This window comes from Marmota marmota, unplaced genomic scaffold (assembly GCF_001458135.2).
Source record: "Marmota marmota marmota unplaced genomic scaffold, marMar, whole genome shotgun sequence".
In the NCBI taxonomy this organism is placed as follows: Eukaryota; Metazoa; Chordata; class Mammalia; order Rodentia; family Sciuridae; genus Marmota; species Marmota marmota.
Window position 1 is genome coordinate 27,273,808 of NW_026000174.1, and position 17,519 is coordinate 27,291,326.

General features: G+C 36.2%; 1 protein-coding gene and 1 long non-coding RNA gene across 3 annotated transcripts in view; one reads left to right on the forward strand and one right to left on the reverse strand.

Annotated features, from left to right (window-relative positions):
• Positions 1–289: 289 nt before the first annotated feature.
• On the reverse strand, positions 290–12,521 carry Psma1 (proteasome 20S subunit alpha 1). Of its 2 annotated transcripts, none has more exons than XM_015477658.1 (10): positions 12,377–12,521; positions 11,096–11,140; positions 10,580–10,681; positions 10,356–10,459; positions 7,106–7,194; positions 6,355–6,425; positions 6,116–6,245; positions 3,214–3,293; positions 2,173–2,283; positions 290–664 (listed from the first exon to the last, which is right to left on the reverse strand). In XM_015477658.1, the coding sequence occupies exons 1-10, from the start codon at positions 12,377–12,379 to the stop codon at positions 608–610; spliced, it is 792 nt and encodes a 263-aa protein (XP_015333144.1). In that variant the 5' UTR covers positions 12,380–12,521; the 3' UTR covers positions 290–607. The 2 variants fall into 2 exon arrangements, with proteins under 2 accessions (XP_015333144.1, XP_048644353.1); XM_048788396.1 differs by lacking the exon at positions 12,377–12,521 and adding an exon at positions 12,200–12,218.
• A 105-nt stretch (positions 12,522–12,626) lies between these two features.
• LOC125612069 overlaps positions 12,627–17,519 on the forward strand; it is a 100,360-nt gene continuing 95,467 nt past the window's right edge. Inside the window, exon 1 of the long non-coding RNA XR_007342333.1 lies at positions 12,627–13,253. This is a non-coding gene — a long non-coding RNA (uncharacterized LOC125612069). The remainder of the gene's footprint in view (positions 13,254–17,519) is intronic.

Sequence of the window (17,519 nt, forward strand, 5' to 3'; positions counted from 1 at the left end):
TCTGCTTCCTGAGTAGCTAGGATTACAGGTGTGTGCAACTGCACCCAGCAGTTTCTTTGATTTTAATCAGAATAATCTAGATCCTCATATTTGCATTCGGAGCCAAATCTCCATGGATTTTCATGAAGCCAGCCCATAACTAGAAACTGTTACAAGCCTGTGGTAGATGAGGCATTTTTATATATCATTAAAAACAAGGCAATATAATCTTGCAAATGTGGCAAATAAGTAATTGCAATCCCAAACTACTATTCGTAGTTGAAGTTACTTAAAAAACAAAAACCCAATATACCAGGAGGTGAAACAATTTTATTTCACAGTTGTATTTAAAACCCCAAAGACACTATTTTCTTTATATAAAAACACTGGTATACCTATACTTTCTAGAAAATGATTATATAGACCCTCTCAAAGAAAAATGTACCCCATTATATGGTTCGGGGAAGTTATTTGGAAAAAACATATTTGGACTGATTCCTAAAATCAGTATTTGGACTTATACCATTCCACCATTGCGTCTTTTGGTTCAAAGTATAGATTACTGTCATCAGTATGTGTTTCTGCATTCTCAAATATTCAATAATACACATATAGTGAAGTTTATCACTTAATGTTCCATTGGTTCATCAGCCTTTTCTGCAGGTTCATCAGCAGGTTGTGCAGGCTTAATAGGGAAGAAAGAGAAGATGAAAAATGAACATTTGATCAATATGTACTCCTAATTACAAATGTTGCATTATAAAAACTTAATGAAAAAAGGGTTAAGGGATATTTTGAATACTAAATTTCTAAGAGCTTTTAAAGAATATATTAGATTTCAGTTCTGAATGCCTAAAAATCATTGCACAATTCCACTATTTTATCATACTGTCTTGCTCAAGAGTTAAAAGCCTTTCATATATTATTACTATTAAGCTTAAGATACAATCAGCCCTTTTTTGAGATCCTTTTCCCCTAAACTAACAAAACAAAAATAAAACCAACCAGCTGCATGGCACTCCACTACATTCTTCTTAATTTATGGCAACTTACATAATGCAATTCTTGCTCCCCCAAATTTCCCAACAGTTCTTTTCAAGTTTGAAGAAATTTATGCACCAGACACTATATCTTCAGGTACACAGTTATTAAATAAGCATCTATTAATGCAAATGTGTATTCTAAACATCCAGCAACAAGATCCATATTAAAGTTTTTTCCCCCTACAAACACTTCTTGATGTGTTTGTCACTTATTTATTTATTTATTTATATTTATATTTAATTTTTTGCAGTACTGGGGATGGAATCCAGAGGCACAATACTACTGAGCTACATCCCAGGAGCTTTTTTTTTTTTTGTTTAAGAGACAAAAGTTGCCTAGGCTAGCCTCAAACTTGCAATCCTCTTGCCTCAGCCTCCCAAGTCACTGGGATCACGGGTGTGTGCCACTGCATTTGGTTTTTGTCACTATTTATGAAAAGTCAAACTAGTGTTCAAAGCTGGTCTCCAATGAACACTTCTCCTAGTATCTACTCCCAATGAATCCAGGCTGGCCCCATGACTTGCTTTAAACAACAGAATCTGCATAAATGATGCCATGCTAGTCCTGGGTCTCAGCATTAAGAATGATGGCAGTTTGCATTTTTTTGACCTTTAGCAAGCTCTGGGTTGCCACCCTGCTAGAAAGGTCCTGCTCAAGGAGAGGCCTTGAGACTACAGGGATAGAAGCAGTCATTCTGGCAGAGGACCCAGCATTCTAGTTCCTCTTAACACACCAAGAAAGTGACTAAAGAAGGCAAAAGTAAGGTTATCTTGGATGTTTGGGCTCCACCCCAACATTGACTGTAGCACATATGAGATTCCAAGAGACACAAGCAAAAGAACCATCAATGATGAGGCCCAGTCAACCACAGAATTGTGAGAAGTAATGTTTGCTGTTTTAAATTTATAAGTTTAGTGGTAACTTATTACATAACAATAGATAACTAAATCTTTTCTCTTTTTGTGTTTACAAAGAGTTCTGCCCCCTGAATATTTTATTTTACTTTCCTTAGTTCTTAATTTTTCTGTTGCTATATGAATTGGGAGCCTACCTCTATAATTAAAGAGAAAAACGATGGATTTACACAGTTGATAAGAACAGCAGTTTATGACAAAATGAAAGCCTCTTTTGTTACAACTAATTAGATACCTGTGCCTTCCTCTGAGGTCGTTCTTCAAGACCTTCCAGGAATGGAGATACATCATCGTCATCATAGATTGTAAACTCCAAGTCTTTACCAACAATTCCAATGGAAACATTCTAAGGGCGGACGGGGTGAGAACAAAAAAATAAGTAAATAGAGTACATTTAGGCCAGAAAAATGCTTATCATAAAATGTTAGGTGAAAAAAAATCAGAATAAAAATATAGTACTTGAATTTAAGACTTTAAAAACCACTTATATGTAGGGTGAAGAAAACTAGTAGGCACTTGCTAGATTTAATATTCACTGTTATTTGATTAATCTTAAAGGTCTATCTTCTGGAAACACTTGATTTAAAAAGATTATGCAGGCAATAAAGTTTCCACATAGATATTAAATGATAATTATACAATGATAATTATTTATATTTTTGAGATGGGGTTTTGCTGAATTGCCTAGGCTGGCCTGAAATGCACAATTCTCCTGCCTAAGCCTCCAAGTAGCTGGGATTACAGGCGTGTGCCAGCGTGCCCAGATGATCACCCTACTTTAAGTTATATCTACCACACTATCTTCCTGCACCCAGTTAGACATTCTTTCTCTTTTTAAACATTTTTTTTAATCTACAGCATTTATTATCTTTTAATATCCTGTATGATTTGTGTATGTATATATGATTTATCTCCTCACTAGAATGTTCAATAAAGGTCCAGCTATTTGTTGTCTTTACTATATTTAAAATGCTTAGAAGGTATCTGCATATGGTAAGTGCACAAATTTGTTAACTACATGAATAATACAAAGATATAACTATTTACTAAATAAAGGGCAGTCTACATTGGACTTCCTGATTTTATTGCTTTATATCAAAAAGAAATATTAAAAAATAGCATTTCAAAATCTGATCACTTTCTGAACAGCTTAAAGGGAAAGTGTGAACCAAGGCAACCGTCTCCTAAATTAAATAAGTATACACACTTTAATTACCTATTTATACCGTATTAAACTGTAATATTATTATCTACAATTGGAAAACATAATATTTACCTTTGTAGTTAGGTCCTGCTCTGCAGGAAGTGTCTCTCTTAAGGCACGAAGACCATGTTTAACCAGTTCATTTAAGTTGCCTGTATGTAATAAATTAATAGTTATTTCTTCGTTTCATTACCATACTAGGCTTCTTTTATCAAGCTTACAGTCTGAAATCATGGTGTTAGTTATGCAATATTGTTATTACAACAATAATAGCCAAGTGTCTAATGCTCGTCATATAATCTATGAATAGCAATACTATTGCTATTATTTTATTTAATGAGATGACCTGTTATTTTGATAAGCTAAATCAAAATTATGATTTGAAAAATGTCATTCACAATTTTGTAGAGTGTATTCTGTGGAATGCTAGATGCTACATTTGCTCTATATAAAAGTAGTCTTCAACTCATTTTATGTGGCCAGTATTACTCTGATAACAAAACCACAAAACAATATTTCTTATGAATACAGGTACAAAAATTAACAAAATAATTCCAATGGAATCCAGCAACATTGAAAAGATTGTGGCAGAGGACCCAGCATTCTAGCTCCTCTTAACACACCTAGAAAGTGACTAAAGAAGACAAAAGGTTATCTTGGATGTTTGGGCTCCACCTCAACATTTGTCATGACAAAAAAGGATTTTTCCCCCTCAGGAATGCAAAGTTGGTTTAACATTTGCAAAGTCAATTAATTTAACACTACACCAAAGACTGAAGAGAAAAAAGCAGCACGATCATCTCAACAGATACATGAAAAGCATATGATAAAACCCCAAATGCTTGCACAATAATAATAATTGAAGGGAATATTTACAAAAACTTATAGCTAATATATTGAGTATATTTTAAAAGAACTTTTCCCTTGACAGATGTGGTGGCGCACTCCTATAATCCCAGCAGCTGAGGCAGGAGGATTGTAAGTTCAAAGCCAGACTCAGCAATTTAGTGAGACCCACATCAATTTAGCAGGACCTTGTCTCAAAATAAAAAAGAAAAGGACTGGGGATGTGGCTTAGTGGATAAGCACCCCTGGGTTCAATCCCCAGAACCAAAAATAAATAAATAAATCTTTCCCCTTAAAATCAGGAACAAATCAAAGATGTCTGCTCTTACCATGTCTATTCATCATTGTACTGGAGGGTCTAGCAAGAACATCAGGTAAGAAAAAGAAATAAAAAGCATCCATATTGGCTGTGGCTGTGGCTCAGTGGTGGAGGGCTTACCTAGCATGTGTGAGGCACTGGGTTTGATTCTCAGCACCATATAAAAATAAATAAAAGTCCACCAACAATCCATATTGGAAAGGAAAAAGTAAAACTCTCCAATCCCAGGTGACATGACATGGATCTCAAGAATCTAAAAATTCTGTTCATAATAACACCAAAAAGAATAAAATACTTATGAATAAATGTAAAAGAATATAAGACTTGAATACTTAAAACTATAAAACATCATAGAAATTAAAGAAGATCTAAGTAAATGGAAAGACACCCATGCTCAGATCTCAGCAGATTTGCATAGATGCTACTTATGATCAAAGTACAACCTGATAAACACATTGTAAATTGAAATGTAAGAAAAAATCCATTTAATACACCTAACCTACCAAATTTCATAGCTTAGCAACATAGTACTCTATAGATATCAGTTGTTCACCCTTGGAATTGTGTGGCTGAGTCCTATGGCTCACTGATGTTTTATCATGAGTATCTTACTGCACATTGCTAGCCCAGAAAAAGATCAAAATTCAAAATCTAAAGTTCAGTTTGTACTGAACATATTTAAGTGGTGGACCATCTGGATTATAACAATAGCAGTATGTCCCCAAATGATCTATAGATTCAATGCAATCCTTATTAACTTTTTATCCAGATTGGAATGTGTTATGCTGAGCATGTTTATGTGACCAGATCTCAATCAAACTTTGGACACCCAAGTTTCTAATGAGCTTCTCTGGTCAATAATATCACACACATGCTCTTTAAGTATGGTCTGTAACTCTTCTGAGAAGGGAGAGAACATAAGGAAACTTCCTCACAGATTCCTCTTGACTCTTTCTTTAACGATTCAGCTGTATATCCTTATGATATTGCTGTAAGCCTTAGCTGTGAGTACAACTACACACTAAGTCCTTTGAGCCCTAGAAAATCTCCAAATGTTAAGGGCTATCTTAGGAACTCACAACTCAAATTATCATAATTTGAAATGTTAAACTTTAATCAGTGCTTCTCAAGCTTATACGGCCCTAGAACTCCTTTATCCTAAAGTTAAAGCTATTATCATCTCACAATAGCTTGCTTTCAGAGTGTTAATTATTTTCCTCTATATTTCGCTGAGCCCCAAATATTTCCTTCATAGACTACTGCCACAAGAAAACTTATAAGACAACCAAGAGAAATGTTAAAAACCCTGACAAACACTCCTTCCAATATTAATAAAAGCACTTGAAAATCTTCTCTATCATCTTACATCTTTTACCTTCCTTTGCCATTGCTACACTGTCTTTTATTTCTTGTTTATGAACTACTTAATGCAGAAATGTCTACATGGCTTAAAACAGGAACAGAATCACAGAAAACTGAAAGTTGTAAACAGAGAACTTACAAATAGCAACTTGTACAGGGCTTCCCAACTTTGGCTGGGACATATTTCAGATCCAGTGAATCAAGAATTTTTAAGGGTAGGGACACATTTATATCCTGAAAGAGTTTTCTAGTGATTGAAATGACTGTGGTAAACAGGAGTAAAATGTAGATGTATATAGAAATAATAAATACTTCGTAGGCTTAATTAAAAAAAAAAAAAAACTCTTTCTATAAGACTGATAGTTTTCCTTATTTAGGATACTACTTTTGTTCACTATACAAAGACTGGAGGAGGCAAACCCAAACCTAAAGAAAGCTGTCACTTACACTCCATAAACTCAGACATATGTCTCTCTAAGTAAGTACGAGCTGATTGAGAACGGGCTCCAATGGACATAGCTCTGCAGTCAAAATAATTAGCAGATGGACAGGTCTGGAAAATGTGAGGGCCCATATCCTACAATACAAAAACAAAACCCATAATTATTGACTTTGGTTAAGCTAAAAATTACAAAAGTTTCTAGTTTTAAAAAATCATTTAAAAAAACAATACCCTATCAACTTACATCATATCCAGCAATAAGCAACCCAACACCGTAGGGTCTCCGGCCATACCGCTGTGTTGGTATCTGGGTCTCTTAAACTAGTTAAAGAGCTTATTCTACCAAGGAATAAAGTATTATCTTTATTTTTGGTACCAGGGATTGAACCCAGGGGCATTTAACCACTGAGCCACATCCCCAGTCCCTTTTAATATATTAGAGGGCCTCACTAAGTTGCTGAGGCTGGCTTTGAACTTGCAATTCTCCTGTCTCAGCCTCTTGAGCTGCTAGGATTATAGGGATGCATCACTGCACCTGGCTTAAAGTACTATCTTTATTTTCAAACAAAATATTATTAACAAAGACCTCTAACTTCTTCCTTAATCACTGCATAATCTGTAGGAAGAACATAAAACAGAACAGTACTACTTTGACTCAATATTACCTGTTTGACTTTCCATCAAACCCAAGAATACATACTAGCAAAATAATCTCTTTCCATATAGAATTTCATTTGTTTTGGATATAAGGGGTGCAGGACTTGTGGGGATATCTAGAATTAATAAGAAACTTTAAATTTCTCAAAAATGATGCTGGGATAGTTTTCATAAAGCTGGGTTTATGTATGTCTTGAAAATATAAATTGCTTATAATGGCTAATGAAAGAGCAACCCAATACCTTAAAAGTTTTATAGTCATATTCCGAATACCATAGGGATTAAGTACCCAAGCCCTTTAAAGTTCACATTTATAAATGTTAACATAAAAAGGATACTGCTTCCAATTAGAGATACAAGCCGAGACACAGGAAGTGGTCTGTCAAATACAAATCTAGAATCCAGACACTCCTGGCGCATAAAATTACTAAAAAAGAAACAAGAAAAGTTAGTAATTTCAAATTATAGAGAGCAAATCCAAATAAAGCAGTTTCATTTCACTTCCAAACATTTCATGGATCATATTCATATAAGGAAACCAGTAAGGTAAGAAGACACATTTTGGTGCTAAACTGTAAGGCCATATGAGGTCTTAAAACTGACTAACTACCCATTCCTCTGAACTGAGCTCCATTGCCATGGATGAGATTGAAAGCCTTTGAAATATGCTGGAAAGCAGCAGATGCAGGAGCTGGAAGCACACTTCCTGAAGGACCCCTTTCTATCCCACGGTATTCTGGTGGCTCTGGCCTCTAGCCTCAGCCTAGAGGAGCAAATGGTGCAGAATTGGTTTACTGTGCAACAGAAGACATACCTGAACTCTGAACGAGGCTATCACCCATTTGCATGACGCCTTGGCCAGCCCTCGTGCTCATCCTGGGCACACTCAACTTGGGCGGGCCCATCCTGGTCTAGCTTCTGTTGTACATGCCCATCCTGCAAAGATGTCCACTACCACAGCCCAAGAAGACCCAGAAGCTCCTCTATTCAGGCCTTGACCTGTGGGAACCTCTGGGGCGGTGCCCAGGAGAGTGCCTGGCCCCTCAGGGGAGAGAATGAGGAACTAGAAGCCTCCTTGAAGAGACTCTCCACTGCAGAGCCTGAAGAAGGTGATCTTGAAGACGCAGACAAATCAGGTCCAGGAGATTTCTAAGTGGATGGGGGTTCGGTTCGGCACCTGCCCCATTCCATAAGTCCCATAGGTCCTCACTCTGGCTACTATTCCATCTAATTGTTGTCCTCACCTGTCATTTGAGTCAGCTGGGAGTGTCCGGGTCTCTAGTCTAGGAGTGGAATGGGTGTTCCTGGGAGCACTTTCTTCCCTTGATGCTGTCCCCACCCCTTGACAATTTTATCACTATCTTTTCTAATTTATGGGGATCTTCATCTGTAGACCAGTGCAGCGGCTGCCTGTATCTCCAGGAATAAAGGACCTCTGCTTTCCCACAAGGATTTTCCTATAGTCCTCTGCTGACAGCCACACCCACATCAGATCCCCATCCCCCACCTGCATCTTTTAGTTTCCATATCCAATACAATTTCATCATTTTGAAATAGTTTGGAGCTTTGTTGTTAATTTAGGTATTTTTTCCTCTTATTTCCTTTTAGTCTTTGCTTTGTTACTTGTTTGAGGTTATTTTTCTGTTTGATTTTTCCTCGATTTTCATTAAATTTTCTTCTTTTGCTTCAGTGAAAAAAAAAAAAGAAAAAACTAACTATTCTTTAGCTCTTGAAAATTTTATGTCTCAGAGCCCTTACAGAATACAGAAGGCTGACTGAAGAGAAAATAGCCATCTCTTCTCTTATCCTTATGAGCAACAGTCTGTCCTTATTTTGAGACAGGGTCTTTTGATGTTGCCCAGGATATTCTTGAACTCACAATCCTCCTGCCTCAGCCTCCAGAATAGTTGGGATTACATGCATGTAACACTGTATCCAGCCAGCAACAGTTTGTCTTTAATTCTAAGTCTTGAACCAGAAAAAAAAGTACCTATTCTTTTTTGTTTTTTCCTTGAAAACAGATAAAAATCTCCCTAATAGAGCAATGGCAAGAAATAGAATCCAGGGGATGTTTTCACATGTTCTGCAAATGTTACTTCTCATCATAAACTGAATTAGATATTAGACACTAGGCTGCTGAGTCTCAACTTCTGAAGATTTGAGCAAGGTTAACATTGGGGAAAAAGGAACTCATGCCTATTAGAGAATTAAATAGAAAGAAATAGACATGCTCATTCTTTCCACGTTGCTTAGTCCAGTATGTGTTTGTCACATCTGATGTTCAAATTTATTTATTTATTTATTTATTTATTTATTTATTTATTGCAGTGCTAAAGCTCAAACCCAGGGCCTTGTGCATGTTAGAGCAAGTACACTACCACTGATCTACTTAATTAGTCCCTGATAATCAAACGTATATTAGAGGAACCAAGCCATTTGTTTAGTACTTTTTTAAAAGTAAATTTCTCAAGGTGTCTAAAACCAGACTCTCCAATATGGCAGGCACTAATGATATGTGGTATTAAGCCACTTTATTGAGATGTATATACATATAGCTTTATTGAGATGTACATATACAATGCACATCAAACGATGTGCAATATCTCATTAATAAAGTTTTTATATTAAATGTATGTTGGCACAGCAATATTTTAGATATTAATGGGTTAAATGTTTGACAACATTGCACATTCTACATTTTTAGGAGCAAACAGAAACCCGTATTACTGTCAGTATACTGTTAACATAGCAAGGGACTGGCTGGATAACTCAAAACTCTTAAACAAAAGGCATTACCATTTATCTTTACTATTTATATTCTTTCTTCACTAATAAAACCATAAATTTAAAAGTTAAGCTTTGGGGGCTGGGGCTCTGGTTCAGTGGTAGAGCACTTGCCTAGCATGCGTGAGAAGGCACTGGTAAAGGTACTGTATCCACCTACAGCTTATATATAAATAAGTAAAAGTTTAGCTTTGGCTAACTACATCCTACCCTCAACATATAAACACTCACATGCTTTCTAAAAGGCACTGTTTTAAGTGCCTACTTCAAAACACCCTTGGAGGAAAAAAATACTGAAAAATCTGAGTGTTAAGTAATTAGCCCAATCTCAGAAATTAAGTAATTAAATAAGAATTGTTATCTGTCTGATCTCAAAGCCCCACTTCTTCATTTACTCATTGCTTCTCACCCACAATCTCTATCTCCTCCCATTACTCACAGAAATTTACCTGTTACTCTCTACTTCCTTCCAAGATTAGCTAAATTTAAAGTTCTTTGAAGACATGATCCATGTCTGAATCACCTTTCTATACCCTATACTATCCACTACTGAGCTTTGAAAAAAAAAAAATCTAATAAATACTGAAGTATTAAAGAAAGTAAGGGTGGTTCACCTCTTTCTAAAAATTAGATAAAAATGTCAAGATCTTCTTAGACATACATGGCTTCAAACAATACATTATGTTAACAAGTATCACATTATTCAGCGGCTTCTCAAGTGTTAGTATATCTTACCTGAATTTTTCTGGAAAAGTAATAAATTATGGATCAAGAGATACTTTTGTTTTTCATGATTCTACTTACCATAACAGTCTAGCATCAGCAGTAAGCCCAGCAATTGAGATACCAATATGGTTGTCAACATGAAGAATTTTTTTCTGATGAGCTGCAAGCTCTGACTGTGCCCTCTAAATAGAGACATTATAAGATGTAAAAATAAGTTTACAACTTTACTATTTATACAGTGAAATTTACATTTGGTAGTTCTGTTTTCTAAATGAGGAAGATACATGTCTGGCTTTACTTACCTTCAGTGCAACCAACACTGCATGGGTTTTTGATTTCAGACCAACTGTGGCTGAACCCTGTTTAACAGCTTCCATTGCATACTCAATTTGATGAATCCTCCCCTAAAGGGAAAAAAAAAAAAACATATCATGGAGTCACCTCAGAAGATCCTTTACAAATTGAAAATCAAGAGTTCTCAAACCTCAAGCAAGTATAGTTACATTTCAAATGATTAAAAAAAAAAATTTTTTTTTTTTGTAGTTGTAGATGGATAGCATGCCTTTATTTATCTTTATGTGGTGGTAGATTGAACCCAGTTCCTCACACATGCTAGGCAAGTGCTCTGCCACTGAACTACAGCCCTAGCTCCTCCAATGATGTTCTGAAAACTAGGAAAGTTATTTTAATTATAAATTCAAGTTCCAGGAATGTCCAAAATGATATTCCATTTTTTCAGTCTACAATCTTAGTAGTTTCTAAACCTCCTGCAGCCATGAAAAGCCTCTTCATAGAAATGGCATAAAACATGATTTTACCTGAGGACTCCAAACAGTGACATCATTGTCATACTGGTTGCGAAACTGAAAGTAAAAGAAAAAAGACCTATTAGGAACTTTATAAACCCCTACTCTTAATTAAGAGTAAGAAATGTGCTTGCCTGTGTTTCCATTCAGCATTAAAACAATTCTGTTAACACAACATGGCTGGAATTTTGTTATTATACTGTTAAAGCCAATACTACATTCACCCTTAATTGGTGAGGGAGGGAAGAACAGATTAGTTAGACAGGTCCTATCTTCCCAATTTCCTACTCTGCCATTCTCCATAGCATTCCCTCTGGGTGGGTAATTACTAAAGTTCATATGCATCAATTTTTCCTCCTGTCTTTGCTTATGCTGTTATCTTGCATAGGGCACTAATGGTCAAAAAGCATTTCTTTTAAATTAGCTAAAATGTCTATCTCTTGAAGTCTTCCCCATGTTTTCTCCCCAAACTCCCCCAACACGTAGTCCCACAGTTCTTTACACACCTCTTACTATGATTACACACTTATCTGACTTATCTTTGAAATCTCACTTTGTACATCTAAATATTCATATTGAATGAACACAAAAATGTTCTCAGGAAGCTAGCGGTGGATACAAATAGCTACAGTGATAGAACCATTACTACCCATAATGACATTATAAAAGCAAGTCTATCAGTACTTGGGAGAATAACTATGGGGATACGAAGGTCGAGTGCAGGAACGACAGATTCAGTAGAAGCTCAGAGACCTGTACTGTAACCCTGATTCCATCACTTCTCTATCAGTCTAGCTTTCCTCATCTGTAACCAGGTGACTGGACCAAGTGATTGAAACGGGCCTTTTCTAATCAAGCTCTAGATGACAGGTAAAGCAAGACACGCCAGGAAAGTGAACGTGGTCCAGAACCACAAATGCTAGAGTCAAGTCCGTGCTGGGAGGCCTCCAAGTGAAGTCCCTCTCTTCTCCTCCCATACAGAGCACCTGGGGCCACTCACGACCTCTCGGAATCTATTTTACTGAAGGAATTTCAGGCGAACTCGGCTAACTGATGGAGGAAGAAGTGCAAGAGACTCCCTGGAAAGTGAAACAAGCCTCGGCGAAAAGGCCTCACGGACTATCGACCGCCACTCCTTCAGACAGGCCGGAGATGCTGAATCACGGCCGGAGCCCTCCCCGTGGTTAAGGCTCCTATGTCCCGTGGCCTCAGACCGCCCAAGAGCGGCAGATTCCCTTCCCCGAGTCACCGGACCTTTGCCCTAAACCTTCCGAAGTCAGAGATTCAACGCACCATAGTTCCGGCGCGGACCTCGCTCGTGAGCTCCCTCAAAGCTTGCGAATCAAGCAGCGCTGCCGAAATCACCGCTTGGCGATCGACAGAGAAGGCTGCGGCGTTTTGACGGCGGCGGCGCAGGGTAGGGCAGTCTATTCCAGAGATATCGATAGGTTTTCAACACTTCCCCGCCCTTAAAATTTCCGGCGCCCTCGGCGGGAGTGGGCGGGGCCTTGAAGATCGTGGAACTGAGATTGGCGGGAAACCCTGGTCAGGGAGTTCCAGCTGCCGGTTTGCCCTGTCGCGTCGCCCTTGTTGGATCCTCAGCGACATTCACTGTCTATTGTAGATTCCCATCAGTTTCTTATCCTACCGGCTGAATGAACCTGAAATTACTGCAGACAACAGCTGCAATTCTGGGTGATACGAACGGACCGCTCAACATCTCACTTTTCACAGAGATTTGGAAAAAGAACTAGGCTCAGAAAGGCCACAAAATAATGGTCTGTTTGTGTATGTCAACCATACCTTTCCTCGAGTATCTTGTTTATGTACATGCTTTTTCCCTCCCTTACTTTGGAATACACCTCTTTATACTCCCCGGAGATCTGATCTTTCAAGGCTTTGTTGGCGTTGATCACTGATTATTAGTTTCTTCCGCCAGAGTTCAAGCTTCAAGGGCACAGTCTGTCCACAAAACCACGCACTATATCTGGTAGATTAGGCCACTGAAGAAAAAAAACCTGACATTTTCTTATGAATTATCTGTTTTCTCTTTTGGGAGCATCTGGTAAATCCTTAAGTGAACTACCTTAAGACAGCTCTGCAAACAGCTGCTGATCTAACATCTACTGACTGCTAATTTTCTGTTAAGAAGAAGAGTACCTAGACTCAGGTAAGGTAAGGGTTCTTAAGGATCTGAGCTTTGTAGGTGAAATAGATCACTTGGGTGATTTGCTCAAATCCACAGTAAATTAGTATCTTTTAAAACTTTCATGTTTATATTTGGGACATATTTTTCCGTGTTAAACAGTTTCCAGGGGAAATACTACTCCATAGTTGTCTGCAGTATGAATATATGACATCTATCCAGATCTCTATTGTTTAATATTAGGTTCCCCCCCAAAAAATTCATTTCTGAACTACTTTATATTTTTGTGTAATTCACACTCATTTTTTAAAGAATAAATTCCTAAAAATGGAGTTGCTGTGTCAAAGGACATGAATATTTCAAAAGCTTTTGATAAAAAGTGCTTAATTGTCTTTCAGAAAAAAATTTTTTTAACTAGTTTAGACTTCCAATAGTATATAAAACTGCCCTTATCTTTAAATTCACCAACACTGGTTATTACCATTTAAAAAAAATAGGGATAATTTAGTGGATTAAATTAACAGATTAAACAGACTTTCTCTTTTGTTTGTCCCACATCTAGCACATATTTTGTGCTTAATGAATATTTCTGAATGAATGAAAACGACTATTGAATGAATGGTTAAATGCTTATTTTAAAATTGTCATGTAATGTGAATATCTTCACAAACCTTTCCCATATGTTTCATTAGTTATGTGTATCACACATATGTAATAATAAATTTTTTATAAGTAAGATCATACTCAATCTTAACTAATACATTTAAAAAGTTATAGCCATCTTATATTTAGAAATAATGATCTATATTATTTTCAATACTTTCATAGTGGCCAATTGTGTGAAAATACAACAATTTACTTATTGATAAAAAAATTAAATATCTCCAAATTTTTGCTGTTAAAAAAAATAATGGGAGCTGGGGTTGTGGCTCAGCGGTAGAGTACTCGCCTAGCATGTGTGAGGCCCTGGGTTCGATCCTCAGCACCACATACAAGTAAATAAATAAAGGTATTTAAAAAAAAAAAATAATGTAGGACTGGGGTTCTGGCTTAGTGGTATAGAGCTTGCCTGGCACGTGTGAGGCACTAGGTTGATCCTCAACACTATATTAAAAAATAAATAAATAAACAAAATAAAGTTATTAAAAAATGTAATGATTATTCTTGTATGTGTACACTTTTTATATATTTTCCTGATTACCACCTTCTGATGAATTCATAGAAGTACAATGAGTCAAAAGGATCATATTTGTAATTATGACAAATATAGCTAAGATGCAAAAAAAGTTTTACATCAATTTATATTCAACTGTACCTGACAATTCACTTTCATTATACCTTCACCAATATTGAATATTAAGTACTTCTTAACCTTTGTTAAGTTGGTAGAAAAAGAAAAAACCCACTAATTTTATTTTTTGATTACTAGTAAAAAAAAGTTTTTCATGTTTTTATTGGGTTTTTGTTACTTTAGTGGATTGTCATTTTCTTTTCTTAATTTTTTATTGTTTTACTCATTCTATCATTTTATAAGAGTTCCCTGCCCAAAGGGATGTAAATCTCTTATTGTTGTTACGTACAAGGAACTCTTTGAATATAAAGAAAAGCCACCCAGCAAAGCTAGCTGGAGTAAAAGCTGGAAGTGGCTGTAAATACATAATGGGGAATCATATAAATATCCAAATATAGGAATTTTTTACTTTAAAAAAATTTACTGAAATATTCTTAGTATCTGGAACAAAGCCTGGCATATACTAGGACCTCACTATATTATAAGTACCAAATGAATGAGTTCCTCAGTTTTGAGCCGGATTAGTAAATGAGTCCAACTGTGACCCTCAAACCCCAGCTCCAGGGACCATGAAAGTTCCATTAAAGCCTGAAGGCATCTTTCTGGGGTTGGAGTGGCTCTCAGTTGTAGAGCACCTGCATAGCAGGTGCAAGGCCCTGGATTCAATCTGCAACACCAGGAGGTGAAAAAAGCTTCTTTCCCTAAGCGTAAGGTTTGGCAAAAGCAATGACCACTCAGCACACTAAAAACTCAAAATTTTATAAATTCCAACTTTTTTTCTGACTTAAAAGTGGACAGTTAAAGTTGCAAAAGAAACCCCCTTTCCCCTTTATTAACAATTTATATTAGTTGGTTTTCCATTTTATTGTGGAATGTGGGAATAGCTGGCAAAAAGGGACACAGAGTCCCATTTTAACATCCTAGTACTCTACATATATATAATACTTAATTGTGCTTATTTATTTGCATGGTGTCTCCATATATACATATTGTCTGCACCGGAAGACAGGAACTGTATCACATTTCCCTTTGTGTATACATCGAATGGATCAAACTTGGTATTTAATGAATTTTAGTTAAAAGAGTTAGTGGATGGATAGAAGTACTTTAGTAGTTTGTAGTAATAATTTTAAAAACTACTGTTTTGGTACATAGTACCAAAGATTAAAGTGCAAAACTTTGTTTCTAGTACTCTTCTAGCAGATTTTTTAAAATTTGGAAATATTTATAGCAAAATTATGGAGTTGTTTGCACTTTAAAGTTATTGTACTCAATAATCCTGCTTGCCTCTGAAGATCTACTTTACTCTTTAGGGATTGCATCAGCAGAGTCTCTTCCACTCTGGCTTTCAGTTAAGCTTAGCTGATGAAGGCACCAGCAGGAAATCAGAGAATAGGAAAGAGAGATCAGTATTATATGTTTACCCATACTCCTTCTATGTTGGCCACAGGTTGGCAGTGCTATTACCATTTCTTATTTGCCTGCCCATATTCTTATTATACTTTCTTCAGGCTCCCTTTTTGAATGTACTATTTCTTTCTTGGACAAGGACTGATACAGTTATTTATTTTCTCAGGATACAGAAGGTATATAATACTCTTTTATCTTTTCTTAAAGTTGAATTGATATATCTTTATTATATTTTTAGGAAAAAATAGGAGTAGGTTTGAAATAGCTAGAAGACAAAGCCTAGGTTAATGGCATATATCCTTCCATGTTTTCTACCTGTTCAAATATTCAGAAGAAAAAAAATTCAGCTTACAGTGGCATTATATTTTTTGTGATTAAAATATTTTTTATTTTTATATATACTATATATATATATTGCAAATAAAGACAGTATGAAATATCTCTATAGTCCATGAGGTAGAGAAAAATCACTGTTAAAATATTAATGATTCCTCCCCCCTCCAATATCAATCTAGAGAAGGAAGGAAAATTATCCTCAGAGTATATTTTCTGTTTGTGTGTATGTTTAGGTGCATACTCATGCACATGTTGTGGGTATGATTCTTATTCCATGGAAAAATTTCATTTCTTTAGATTAACTTGAATCTAACGGTGACTTCCCATTTTGCTATGCAGGTAGGGAATTCAATCTCAGTTATCATTGAACATTTTCTTTCCATTCAGGGTTGTACAAAATTTCTAAGGTCTTAGTTGTTGTGGAAATACCAGTAACTACCTCAAATTATTTGATTATTTTTATGTGCCATCTTCCTATCAGATCTTGTGACTGTTATTTCTTTACTACCCTTGGCACTCAAGAATCAGGAATTACAAAACGGGGAAAAATCAGGAATCAAATGAGTGAATCTGGCAGCCCCTGCACATAGATATAGCTTCCCAAGAATTTTGCTGTCATCGTGGGCTCTGTCACAGAGCAAGATGGGAATTTTAGCTGTTTGCTCAACCTATAGGCTTCAGACTTCTAAACTTTGAGAAATCTTTCTTCCACTTCACCCTTTTCATTTCAGAAAATGAGGAGAGCCTATTATCTATAAGCAGATTTGCTTTTTGTCTTACAAAAATCTGAAGCCTGGATACTTGTTTGAATGGGGCAAAGTGGCTACAGGCTGGGATAAACAGAATTAACATCTCAATAAAACAAACTTCCACCAAAAAAATCTTGTTATCAAGTGACATATGATTATTTTTTAACCTGCTTTTACATGTTTGAAGGAAAACTTTAAATTTAGCAGAATTTAAGCAAAGACTTCATGAATTGGGCAGCAGTCTGGATCAAAAATGGTTCACAATGCTCCACCCCACCACATATAAAGATTATATTTATAGCTTGAGAAAAAGCAGCCTGATTGGTTGTAGTTGGTATTTACTTTATATGGTCACAGTTTTTGGCAGCTTTCAGCCTCTGATTGGCTTGAGGTTTAACAGCTATCATTAGCTGAGACTTGTCTGCTGTTTAAAAGAATACTCTCAGGTTAGGCTACAACCTGGTTACAAGTTAAATAATAATTCACTATATACAAACGAAACCA

Excerpts from the sequence above, each read along its gene's own strand:
- Psma1 (XM_015477658.1), bottom strand. Across the intron at positions 10,682-11,095 it reads TCACTGTTTGGAGTCCTCAG|GGGAGGATTCATCAAATTGA; the intron begins GTAAAATCATGT and ends TTTTCCCTTTAG. Across the intron at positions 2,284-3,213 it reads AGCAGGACCTAACTACAAAG|AATGTTTCCATTGGAATTGT; the intron begins GTAAATATTATG and ends GTCCGCCCTTAG.